The sequence below is a fragment of the Prionailurus bengalensis genome, chromosome C2 (assembly GCF_016509475.1).
Source record: "Prionailurus bengalensis isolate Pbe53 chromosome C2, Fcat_Pben_1.1_paternal_pri, whole genome shotgun sequence".
NCBI classification, from domain to species: domain Eukaryota; kingdom Metazoa; phylum Chordata; class Mammalia; order Carnivora; family Felidae; genus Prionailurus; species Prionailurus bengalensis.
The window spans coordinates 137,883,624-137,897,428 of record NC_057350.1 but is presented as its reverse complement, the minus strand read 5'-3'; the positions used below and the strand labels follow the sequence as shown (position 1 = coordinate 137,897,428).

Here is a 13,805-nt window from a genome sequence, read left to right as displayed (position 1 = left end):
AACATCTTTTCATGTGCTTATTGTCCATTTATATACCTTCTTCAGAAAAATGTCTCTTCGAGTCCTAGTCCCATTTTTGAATTGGGATGTTTTTGTTGTTGAATCTTAGAGGAGTTCCTAAAACATTCTAGATATTAATCCCTTATCCAATCTGTGATTTGCAAATGTTTTTCCCCATTATGTGGGTTGCCCTTTTACTGTTGGGAGTGTCCTCTGATGCACAAGTTTTTAATTTTGATTAAGTCCAATTTATCAATTTTTCCTTTTGTTTTCTTTGCTTTTGATGGTTATACTTAAGAAATCATTGCCTAATCCACTGTCATGAAGTTTTTCCCGTATCTTTTCTTGTAAGTCACAAGTTTTTTTAAAAGACATGGATGCGGGGCGCCTGGGTGGCGCAGTCGGTTAAGCGTCCGACTTCAGCCAGGTCACGATCTCGCGGTCCATGAGTTCGAGCCCTGCGTCAGGCTCTGGGCTGATGGCTCAGAGCCTGGAGCCTGTTTCCGATTCTGTGTCTCCCTCTCTCTCTGCCCCTCCCCCGTTCATGCTCTGTCTCTCTCTGTCCCAAAAATAAATAAAAACGTTGAAAAAAAAATTAAAAAAAATAAAAATAAAAAAGACATGGATGGAATTGATTTCTTAATATTTTAGGCATTTTTTTATACCTATGATCATAAATTTGCCTATATCCTTTCCCACATACATTTTTGGTAGCAAGGCCACTCTTAAAATTAGTTGAACCTTCCTTTTTTGCTCTCTGGAACAAATGGTACCTATTCACATTTGGTAAAACTTCGCAATTGAGACTATTTTATCCTGTGCTTTTGTAGGCAAATTTTTGTCTTGATTTTTTTAATGATTATAAGAGTTCTCTAATTCTTGATTCTATTCAGTTAAATTACATTTTTCTTACAAATTGCATATTTCTATGTTTTATTTAATGGTATATTACTTAAAAAACTTTTTTCAGGGGCGCCTGGGTGGCTCGTTTGGATAAGCGTCTGACTTCCGCTCAGGTCATGATCTCACAGTTCGTGGGTTCAAGCCCCGCGTCAGGCTCTGTGCTGACAGCTCAGGGCCTGGAGCCTGCTTTGGATTCTGTGTCTCCCTCTCTCTGCCCCTCTCCCGCTCATGCTCTGTCTCTGTCTCTCTCTCTCAAAAATAAATAAAGGATTTAAAAAAAAATTTTTTTTTTCAAATCTCTATACTATGTAGTTACATCACTTTTTTTGTTACCTATTTGTATCTACTTTCTTTTGTACTTAATCCTTTTTGCCAGTTGTTAATCTTTTCTTATTTTGTTAATCTTTTCAAAGGACCAGCTTCTTTTGATCCTCAGTTTTTTCATTTTTTGCTTTATTAATTTCTGCTTTTGTTATTTTCTTTGTTCATATTCTTTGGGTTTATGCTGTCATTTTTCTAACTTCTATTTAGCTCCTTGATGTCTAGTTTTCCTCATATATGTTTTTTAAGATTTTATTTTTAAGTAATCTCTGCTAACATGGAACTCGAACTCACAACCCTGAGATCAAGAGCCACATACTCCACCAACTGAGCCGGCCAAGCACTCCTACTCTTAAGTTTTTAAAAGCATTAATTTTTGCCTCTTAGTTTTACTGCGTGACCTCTTTAGTGTTATTTGTATATATCTCAAGTTTGATTTCAAGTATTTTCTAACTTTGTGATTTCTTTTTTGACTTATTATGTAAAACAAATTTTTTTTCATACCACATTGGAGATTTCTATTGTTATTGTTCTTTAAGTGAGTTCTACTTTTTGTAATACATCAAAAAATTTATTTGTATGGTGTTGATTCTTTGGTATTTAAATCTTTTGTGACTAGTAAAAGTTGTTGAATTTTGCAAATGTTTAATTGTATATCCTTGAACATAAATTCTCTAATTGTTGAATGCAATGTTGCATAATGTTTTCAATCTTTTTTTGTATCTTTACCAATTTTGCCTGATTCATCATTTGCTACACACACACACACACACACACACACACCACCTTCCACAGAATTTCTGGATTTATTGATTTTCCTAGTGAATTATTACTTTTATCACTGTTGTAGTCACTTTTTCCTTCGTAATGCTGTGTCTTAATGTCTGATATAGCTAAGGCAACTTATATATGGTTAATATTTGCCTGTGTATGGTTAGTATTAGCATTTTTACTATATCATTTTTCCATTTTTTTTAAGCCTTCCTATGTTACTGTTTTAGATACATCTCATTAAAGAGTACATTACTAGATTTTGGTTTTGGTCCAAATTGAATTGTCACCTTTTACCTAACAAATTCTGTCCATTTACATTTATTGTGATAACTGCTATAATGTGATTTATTTCCAGCAAATATTTTTATGTTATCTACTCTGCCTTATTTTCTTTTTTCTCTTAACTGTTTACCATTGGATTAGTGGAGTTGTCTTTATTTCTACTTTTATTAAGTGGTTATCCTGAACTGGCTTAATTTGTATACATGACTTCCCAAAGCCAAGTTTCTGAAGAATATCTTTTGGAAGTCATTTTGATGAGGGTCAAATTCTCAGTCTTTTTTCTAAAAATGTATTTAATTTTGCCCTCACTCTTATTGAGTGTAGGTTGACAATTCCCTCAACATTTCATTTTCTTATGGACTTAATTTTGCTGTTGAGAAGTCTTGACAAATTTTTTGCTCATATTTTGGTAATTTATCTCAAGCATTTCATGTTCTTGACTTATTGTAAATGTATTTTAAAAATTCATTTTCACCTGTTTGCTGCTAGTTTCTAGAAATGTAGTTGCTACTAGTTTATGGAAATGCAACTGATTTTCATATATAGACCTTGCTAAATTCACTCACCAGTTCTAGTATTTTGTTTTCATAGATTCCTTAGAATTGTTTTTATGTACATGACCTTATAGTCTACAAATAAAGACAGTTCACTTCTTTCTATCTTGTGTGCCTTTTCTCCTTACTGCACTGACTAGAACCTCTGCTATAATGTTGAATAGATGTGATGAGAGCAGACATCTTTGCCTTTATCTCAACCTTGGAAGCATTTGGTCTTTCAGCATTACTGTGATGTTGGCTATAAGTTTTTATTGATTACTTTTACCCTATTGAGGAAGTTTCCTTTTATTCTTTGTTAGTTTTTTTTTTTTTAAAGGAATGGGTGTTGAACTTTGTCAAATGCTTTATCTGCATCTATTGAGATGAACATGTTTTTTTTATGCTATTCATATAGTTAATTACATTAGTGGATTTTCAGTGTTAAATGAACCTTGACTTAATCAGATATGCCCCACTTGGTCATGATCTCTGATATTTTTTATATATTGAATTCCATTTGCTAATATTTTGTCAAAGATCTTTGAATTTGTGTTTATGAGGGTTGTTGATATATAGTTTTCTTGTAAACTTTGTCCTGACTTTAGTGTCAAGGGTAACAATACTGGCCTCATAAAATGATTTCAGAAGTCTTCCCATGTTTTCTGTTACTTTTTTGCTTACGCTGAAGATCCGTGTATTTTATTGTATTATGTGCGTTTTACATGGTATTGTGTTGTACTGCATGTATATTGCTAATTATACTTTATTTTTTAAAGTTTATTTGAGAGGGAGAGCATGAGTGAGAGAGGGACAGAGATAGGGGGAGAGAATCCCAAGCAGGCTCTGTGCTGACAGGGCAGAGCCGGACACAGGGTTCAATGTCACTATCTCACAGTTCATGAGTTCTAGCCCCATATCAGGCTCTATGCTGACGGCTCAGGGCCTGGATCCTGCTTCAGATTCTGTGTGTCCCTCTCTTTCTGCCCCTCCCTGACTTGCCCTCTGTCTTTCAAAAATAAATTTAAAATAAATAAATTTAAAACAAGTAAAAGAAAAAAAAAAGAGTTGAACGCTTAACTGACTGAGCCACCCAGATGCCCCACTTTAATTTTTTTTTTAATGTTAAATATAGAAGGGAATGTTGAGTTTTCCACAAAACAACATACAACTATATAGGTGTGAATGTGTTGAGTAGAAGCAGTGCTGGCACACTGAATCAATAGCACTGTATGGGGAGAAAAGATTTTAATAAGAGCTTGATCATAAAATTTGTATGAAATGTGTATTCTATTCAATTTTTAAAACAACCAACATTAACCAAACTTAAGCACTCTCTTATAACCCTTTTCCTATTCTCTTGTTGGACTGCCCTATTGGACAAAAAGGCAGATTTTTTATTCTTAGATATTATTAAGCATAAATAGCATACCCATCTCTCTTAACTGCAGAAAATGGGTGGTTAACAGAGAGCAAAGAACAGAGACCAGTGAATTTTAGAAAGGGCCCAATAACCAAATGAAGTGGTATTGCAGAAAGCGCATATGCATGAACATGTGCAAGGAGGTCCTTACCTTCCAGCAAATTCTCCAAGGGATTGTTTTTTGTTTTTTTTTTTTTTCCTTCAAAGTTTATTTCTTTTGAGAGAGAGAGAGAGCCTAACTGGGAAAGGGGCAAAGAGAATTCCAAGCAGCCTTCGCAGGACCAGTGCAAAGTCTGATGCAGGGCTTGAACTCAGGAACCACGATATCATGACAGGAGCCCAAGTCAGACGCTTAACTGACTGAGTGACCCAGGTGCCCCTGCGAGGGATTGCTCTTGAAGAACTTAAACCTAGACAAATTAAAACTGACAACCTTCGGTTCAGATCAAAAAATTCCACACATACACAGATGTGTTGTTTCTCATCTTTTTAAACTAATTCTGCCAAGGTTGTGTTGGACTTCCCAATAACAAGAGGGAGCAGGAAGACTGACTTTTGTTTTCCTTGCTTTTCTCTGCGTCGCTTTTTAATAAACCCAGAGAAAATCTATGGCTTTGTCTCTGTTAGTTTTTTTCCACAAAAAAGTAAAGACACTACCATAAAAAAGCCAAGGCATAAGTATACATAAATTACAGTAGAGAACTTTTCATGGCACTTAAGGGTGTTCTCTCACCCCCTCTTTCAGCATCTTCTGTGTACTTTGTTGACGCTCTCCCTCCAAACTATTGGTTCTACTTTGCTAAGGAGAGAATGCTAGTTACGGAGGGCCCGGGCAGACCAGCTCAGAACAATACGGAAAAGGCCATAGGCTGCCACCAATAACCCTTCCTTGTACAGCTCTTAGAATCTCTTCAACATTGGTCTGAAGGACGTCAGCTAAAAGACATGACACATTATTAACCTGCCCATAGTACCTCAGTCTGATCTTGTTTCTACTTCTTAGGTTTCACAATTTAAAATTTTACTACTAAGTAATATGAAAACCTCGGTCTTCTTTTCACTATTCTAATGAATACAACCAGTTATTAAATGTGTTGAATACAACTTCAGAGCAATTTTTGATATGGATACATGGGGTGGAGTGGGAAGGAGACTTATCCTCCAATCCCAATGTTTGCATCCCTGTGGAAGGACAGACATCACCCCCTGGCCTCCCTGTGCCCCTCATTCATTCCTCCCCTGGGAGGGACTTACCTAATTGATGAGTTACAGCAAGGCCCTGGACTGCACGGTTTGGCTGTTCCGTCACCTGCGTCTCTTCAGAGTTGGCCTGCCTTCAGAGAGCACCACTGCTCTTGGCCATGCACTAAACACAGTGGTACAGGCTCTGCCCTTGGAGGGGAAGCTGGCAGTGTCTGCAGAGCCGCTGGCGAGTCAGTCACATTCTGGGGTTCAGTATTAGCCCATTTTCCATAGATATATAAGCCACATTCTTCAATATCCATTTTATTATTAATGAAGATATTTTGGTCATCATGTGGCTTATTCCTTTGACTTCTCAGTTGGTTCAGGATTGAGTAAGAAAAGGTACAGTACTTCTCATACCCCAACAGGATATAGGATTCTTTCCTGCAGTCAGCATTTTGAGTGAAATTAGAAGCTCATTAGGAGATGTCTAAGAACCAGCTATATTTTTACCCGCGTCTTCATTCATCTTTTTGCAGATGGAAAGCAGAAAAACTGGGGGGGGGGGGGGGGGGGGGGGGGGGGGAGGCTTAACTTCTAAACCAATAACACTCCTCTCTCACTGCTTTTTTCTCCCCTTTGTTTAATGAGCGACAGCAGGCAAAATGCAGTGGACCACTCAAAAGACACAGACCCAGACAAGTGTCTCTCCTCATGGAATTATCTCCATGGTGGTTTGTGAATTTTTATGAAATTTCCAACGAATGCAGCAATTCTAAACATCTTCAACGAAATGCCTAAAAGGCAAGAATTACGGATCTAGTCGATGGTCATCAACCATCGCCCCGTTGAATTTAATGGGCTAGAAGAAGAAAACGCAACACCACATTGAGAGCTTTTTAAAATATAATTTAAAACTATGTTGTACCAGTACAATATATTAATTTTACAAATGTAAAATTTTATCCGCTGTTAAAGCATTTGCAAAAACCACACATCCTACTTCAGCTTTATTGCACAATATCTATAAGAAAATATTAATTTTTAAATTAGAAAACATAAAAATGCTTTCAATATAGAAGAGACAATCTGATTTTAAAGACAATACTCTATAAGAATGTCTACCCAGAAAATAACAAACTTTCACAGGATACCAAGCTGGACAGATGCTTCGGCAGATTCAGTACAAAGCACTGTTTAAAACCAGTCCAAGATACTTAATCCAAAGTGTATCATCATTCTTCATTAGAAATCTAGATGCCACTCGAGGCAGTTTCTTAGACTTAAAAAAGTTGAGGCATTTTTCAGTGTGAGCATTCTGAATATCTCTTACCTATTAAAAACAATACTTCCCGCTTAACAGCCATTTGCAGGGTTTTTTCCGTCATGCAGATTATCTCTGGCAACTGTTTTGAACAATGATTAAATGATCACTTTAATTCACTTATGCTGATAAAAAACCCCATCAAGTTAAATACACTTTTAAAACTTAGTCCTTTACAAAAATCAGTTTATAAATTTGTATCATAAAAATTAGTGTCAAAGACCATCAAAATGGCCTTCATTTGTTTTGATATTAGTTGGTTCTCCCAGAGTTGGGATGGCAGACGTCCCACTTCTCTATGTAGTGTTAATCAGAAAATAAACCCAAGCGCTAAGCTGGAGTCCCGAGACAGGTTAATCCGTCTGTACGATGGATTTTAGTGGGATATCACCCTGGGTCTGTATTCCAATGTAGGTGATAAAATACTGACAGCAAATCTTGGTAATTGATTTCACCTCAGACAATGAACAGAATGTAGAGATGCAACAGGAAAAATGTTCATATCGTACATTATCAGTGGGGTTGTGTGTCTCATAGAAAACGAGAACAATCCTTATTAGTTAGAACAAGGATCCACCAAATTTGATACATACGTAGATTATGCATCTTTTCTTATTAAACCACATTGATTCGATCTCAAGTGTTCTCAAATGTATGCCTTTGTGCAACAGGAGATTGCCTTTTGGAACTTATGGCCTGCATAAGCAAAGTCAAATATAATATTACACATTTGTGTAGAGAAAATAATTATTAAAATAGTGGTTATGCGCTCACAAGTTTATTGTAGGTAGACAGAATTATCAAAAACCCAGATGCTTATAAAAAACTTTGCAGTATTTAGAATTTCTTCCTTAGGAATCAAAGCAGTTGCTTTTCTGGAACTGCATTTTTTCAGAACTGCTCAAAGCACCTCATCTAGATGAGTGTTTTTAAAAAATATATATAAAAAGTCTACAATGAGACTTCAAACATCACATATTTCACCTTTTACGGGCTTTTTATCATGTATCCCTTCCTTAAAGTCCTTCAGAATAAAATAAAAATAAACTCTCACATTCCATTAGAAAAAATGGAAACATTCATGGTCTGAAAGTTTCTGCATTCCCCCAAATCTTGGTACTATGTGCAATTTCCTCATACACAGGTTTTGAGGAAACCCCTGATCATCTATCACTGAATATTCAGCTAATGGACATGCCATAGAAAATTTACATTTAATAGTAGTAAATAGATTAAAATCTATTCCATAAAATAAAAATGTTCTATGACTTCAATTTAAATACGTATCTGAAAAGCTAAGAGGAGGTTTTTTTGTTTTTCAAAAGTGCTAATTAATACAGTTACAAGTATCTTCAATACATTATGTCCAATTCTTTATAAAACTAAACCACCTTGCTTTAGGCACACTGTTTGATGAGTTTCTAAGAAGCAGAGGGGGGAAAAATCACTTGTCAATTAATCCAGCTTCCTTAATTTTACTGAAGAAGAATTTCTCCAGGATATTGGCACATTTGTAGTATTCGCTTTCAGGGGGGTTGTATTCTTTGCAATTGGTAAAGACTCGCTGTAAATCTGCCATGAATAATTTCTTAGACACGTAGTACCTATTCTTGAGGCGTTCGCTCATGGTTTTCAGATCTGCACAGGAAAAAAAAATATTAGCAATCTTTGACTCCTATTTTAAACACTCGCGGACAAAAGGGAGACAGGGAGAGAAATTTATGTCATTGGTTTGGCTACATTTTTACCACCCCAATGCCCCTGCTTATAAGAAATTCATATGATCAAGGAAAACAGTTCCTAAATCTTAGGTTGTTTCTGTTGTGAGGGTTCCTTGTGTAAAATCACAGCATTTTAACATTGAAGGGACCATTATTAGTCATCTGGCCCAATCCCCTATTCAGCACAAGGAAGCTAAGTAGATTAGCAGTGATAAGTATGATAAACCAAGTACTGTTAGCTATTCATTCAGAATTACACAGAAGAGGCTCTATCTACACAGAGTAGAGCAGGTGGGACATTTGTACTGAATCACTGCATTACTTAAGTCGAACAATCAGACTGAGTTTGTTTCAATAAATTCACAGTTGTTTTGGTGCTGTAGAGACAGAACTAAAGTACAGAAACTGATCATAAATAAATCTGCAGATACACCAGTGTCCTTGCATATAAAGATTCAAATTAATTTAGTTCCATGCTCCATCCATGAAATAAGAATCACAAGCAATAAAAAAAAAAATCACACAAAAATTTTTTTCTAAAGCCAGTAAGCCTTGAGAGACTACTGTAAAATAGTATTTTTCCAATATATCTACTTCCTTTAAATTATATTGTTTTACAAATGAAAACAGTACTTTATCTAAACTTATAAGAATACCATGGGGCTTGTTTACTCCCCACTCTTAGGACTGATTTAAAGAATTCCATGCAGGGGCGCCTTGGTGGCTTAGTCGGTAAAGCATCCGGCCTCAGCTCAGGTAATGAACTCACGGTTCGTGAGTTCAAGCCCCATGTCAGGTTGTCTGCTGACAGCTCAGAGCCTGGAGCCCGCTTCAAATTCTGTGTCTCCCTCTTTCTCTGCCCCTTCCCCACTCGCGCTCTCTCTCTCTCTCTCAAAAATAAATAAATATTAAAAAAAAAAAATTCCATGCAGATTAGAAGATGTTAACATTTGTCTACTGATAGGTTCCTAGTTGACTCTAAGTCTGGTTTTATCATTAAAACTTATATTAACTGTGGGGCACCTGGGTGGCTCAGTTGGTTAAGCCTCTGACTTTGGCTCAGGTCATGATCTCATGGTTTGTGAGTTCGAGCCCCATGTAGGGCTCTCTGCTATGAGTGCAGAGCCCGCTTCAGATCCTCTGTCTCCCCGCCCCCTCTCTGCCCCTGCCCTGCTTGTTCTTTCTCAAAAATAAACATTAAAAAAATTATATTAACTGTGCATGGAAAAATAAGTCAAAATTGTTAAAGAAATACCTCTGACTACGCATAACCCAAATTCCCACTATATGATTAAATTTTCCAGAGGCAAGGAAACTTACAACCAACTACAGTGGGATTATCAGTTAGTCAGATATATAAAATTATGTACAACAACCAAAAATGGAAATTCATTTAGATCAAAATCTTAAATCTACCAAAACACCAAAGAAAAAAATGGGAAATATGTACTCTCGCCTATTTCCTCTGAACAAAGCTTATCTTTGGTAGTGCTATGTCATCAATCTGTGAGTTCAACATTCAATTTTCTTCTCTCACTAAAACAGTTTGGAAGAAGAGAAAAACTGGCAAGTGTTAAGATACCTAAAGGTTCAGCAAATACCCCACTAGCTGTCTCACCCGAGTGTGACTGAACAGATGAAGATGTCCTCTCATTAAATGAAAAAAGACTAATGAAATTAATTGTGTCTCTCCAAGTAAGTTAGATGTTTACCTTCCTTCCACCACATGCCTACCACTTAAGATACGCTACCTGATATAATTTTATGTTTTAGAAGGAAAAGACATGTAACCAAAAAGGGAAAAAAAGAATGAAACATGGCACAAAGAAGTTTATCCAAAAGCTTTCAAACTATTATTTGGAAGAGAGTGGATAAGAAGAGCTGGGGAGAGCCTAAAATACAGTAGGAACAAAACAAGAGTCATAGAAGTATTTGAACCTTTCAGAATAATTACAGCCAATTCCGTACATTTCCTTTCCATCTTTCTATTCTACTCAGTTATAAATAACATCTTTCTTCCTCCAGCCTTCTAAGAGGCTTGGTTGGCCAAAAGGCATGTGTTAAAAAAGAAGGTGATTACACATCAGTGATACCACACAGGAAGAAATCATAAAATTATTCTGTTTTCATCCCCCACCCCCACCAACTTGGGAGTTCTGGGTAAATAGGAAAACTCTAACTAGTAATCCACACATGGTAAGAAGACATGCTTGAACCAGACTACTCAGACAATGTTCTGAATGAGATGCCCCAAATGACACAGGTTAGGTCTCATTCATATGGGAGAAAAGAGTTTTTGAAGGCAAAGGGGAAAGAGAAGAAATGCTTTTAGAAAAAGCCAAGAAGGCAATAATGGGAGAAAGTAAAATTATTGATCTGTCAGTCTTGTCCTCAGAAAAAAGACCATCTTTTTGGGCATGACCATCTTAGGGGCAAGACTACACATTTTACTCAGCACCTAAAGACACCTCAAGAAAAATATCACTACTCCCCTAAAGAGCACCATTTACTGTTTTAATTCTCTTTGTCTAGAACACACCTCAGTTCACCACTGGTCTTGCTCAACGGGGCCAATATTGCCCTCGGAAGCATTCAGCTATGCACACAGGTGGTATCCAACTGGAAAGGCTCATCCCTTTGCTTGGCTGGACCAGGAAAAACACTTCCAGAAAGCAGGCTGAGAGTAGGCTATGACAGACAGGACCTTCTAGAACTACTATTGCAGGTCTTCAGAGCATACATGAGCAGGGCTAAAAGATAATTATTCTCCCCAAACTCACACAACCTCCCAACGAGGGTTTCATAAAAGGAGTGGAGATGGTACAGGGTCAGTTGGAGTTAACTCCAGAGGTCAGTTAACTTAAGTTTGGAAATGGGCACAAATGGTCTTTACATATACTTTTTAAATGTTTATTTATTTTTGAAAGAGAGAGTACAAGTAGGGGAAGGGCAGAGAGAGGTGGGGGACAGAGAATCCAAAGCGGGCCCTGTGCTGACAGCAGTGAGCATCTGATGCAGGGCTTGAACTCCCAAACCAGATCACGATCTGAGCTGAAGTCAGATGTTCAACCAACTGAGCCACCCAGGTACCCTGGTCTTAACATATTTTTTACATGATGGAAAATACCGAGGGACACATCACTGGCTCAGTCAGTAGAGCATGTAATTCTTGATCTCAGGGTTGTGAGTTTGAGCCACATGTTGGGTGTAGACATTACTTAAAGATAAAACCTCTTAAAAATTTTTTAAAAAAGAAAAGAATATACAGACTCCCCAAACACCGTTCCATACAGAATTCTAGACTCAGTCAATCTTTGACTGACTTTGGTTTTCGTAACTGAAATACACAGAAGCAAGGCAGAAAGCAAAGGGAAAGAAAAGCATACAGATGTATGTCCACTTTAAGGAGTACAGACTACCCAAATCATTACTATGACTATATAAAACACATTCATGTGAAAATTAAGGCTATAGAAAACACCCACAAATAATTCTGTTGCCAGGGAGCTAATGGGTCCCTTTCATTCTTCCTTTCATATTTTAATACTTGCTTGGTACCAGGAATAGATTACAGGTGGAAAAGGGACAGAAGACACAGGCTGGCTCCCAAACAATGGCCACACAAGTGACTGAAAAGAAAACATTTCAGCTAGTTTTCTGTCATCTACACAATGCCAAATTAGTTTAACTGGATTCTCAATTGGTTCAACTAATCATTTAGCATGGTGCAGGTACAGCACCAAATCCCACACTTCTACATTTCTAAAGGCATTTCTTGTTTGTTTGGTATTGGATGTGTAATAAAGCTTTAAAAAGGAGTGTAAATAGGGACACTAATAGTATCCATCAAGAACATGGAAAATCAAGAATTTCTCCCTCTGCTAGGATAGCAGGCAAGCAGCTTAATCCAACTTCTTTTTATTGCTTTCAAAAATTCTCAAAAGGCTCACAATATATCAAGAGGACAACCTGAAGTTTCTCCATTTGCAACCAAATGGGGGAGTATAAACAAGGCTGTGTCCACACAGCCAGCTTTCACATCCAGTGCTGACTGCAGTTCCCCGCGTGGCCTTTCTGCATCGAGTGCTGTCGGGTGCAGCTCTGAAAGGTGCAAGCATGTCTCCTGAACACAGCCACCCACGTCTCCTTTATCACGCTGCTCTACGTCACTGGCCCTCCGCGGGGACGGGGAATCCCACCGCCCGTCATCACACAAACCCTACCCTACCACAGAAGATTACAAATCAACCTCAGCAACCGTTTGTCCCCCACACCGCCATCCAGAGAGTGTTACATCTATACTTAGAAAATGTTAATGGCATTACCCATGGGGAACCTTATAACTTCATAATATCCCGGAGCTTCTGTTCTCTTCACAGGTTCCATGAAGGGCCAAGCGCTTTGATGGCTCTTGAGTAAAGAAAAAAGTAAGGTATCTAATATGGAAATTCCATGTGGGAAATCATTTCAAAATATCTGCATGAGGTGAATGAAAAGAAAACACCCACCTTCACCTGCTGGAGGATGCTCTTGAGCGTGCTGTAAAGCTGGTCAGGGTCTTTGGGCTCTTTACTTGAAAGGAAAAGAGCAAACAACAAGGAACAATGATTAGTTTTTTGCCCTCCTGCCAGGGGATTCCTATTCAGCTCATTTTCACAAAACCCTAAGACTGGAACCATCCCAGCACTTTTTATGAAAACTGAAACGCAGCAAGTGCCGCCTGAGTGATTACAGTCAGTTTGCCCGTTTCCTCCAAGTTGCGGGGAGGAAAGAAAAATCACTTCCATTAACATCCTCTCGCCCATCTGACTTACCTTTTCTCTCTTCCACTCGGCTTCCAGCCTGTCTCTCCTACATGTCAACGAAATTAAACACTGAATGAGAACTGCTTTCGGTCAAGAGAACAACAACATTAATACTTATCAAAATGCAATAAATTATACGCATACCTAAATAAAAGTCTATTTCTGGGAAGAGACAGAAATCAACTGCAATTAATTTTCTTCCGTATATGGCTACAAACCTGAAACATTTCCAACATTCCCAAGATAACCAACACTACTTTAGGTTAGTGTTTTTTAAAGGAGGAACTCCAACTTTTCAGAGGAGAGTATAAAAAATAAATATGTCAGTACCGGGGACATGTGTATATTTGAAACTCTAAGTCACATTTTTTTTGCTAATCACATGTGAAAGAGTTAAGCTGTTATTTTAGGTTAGAACAAACCTTATCCCTCACGGTCTCTATTTTATTTGGCAAAGAACCTGCTTGCAATGCAAGATGGTTTAGCGCAGCAGAAAGAAAACACAGCCTCAAATCCAATAGACCTGGATTTGAT

The 13,805-nt window shown here is 37.5% G+C and overlaps 1 protein-coding gene across 1 annotated transcript in view; it reads right to left on the bottom strand.

Annotated features, from left to right (window-relative positions):
• Positions 1 to 6,309: 6,309 nt before the first annotated feature.
• The window catches only part of KAT2B (lysine acetyltransferase 2B), a 103,291-nt gene continuing 95,795 nt past the window's right edge, over positions 6,310 to 13,805 (bottom strand). The window contains exons 15-18 of the mRNA XM_043595506.1: positions 13,281 to 13,317; positions 12,975 to 13,038; positions 12,792 to 12,876; positions 6,310 to 8,383 (exon numbers count right to left, since the gene is read on the bottom strand). Of these exons, the coding sequence (XP_043451441.1) occupies positions 8,190 to 8,383; positions 12,792 to 12,876; positions 12,975 to 13,038; positions 13,281 to 13,317 (380 nt within the window). The 3' untranslated portion in view covers positions 6,310 to 8,189. The remainder of the gene's footprint in view (positions 8,384 to 12,791; positions 12,877 to 12,974; positions 13,039 to 13,280; positions 13,318 to 13,805) is intronic.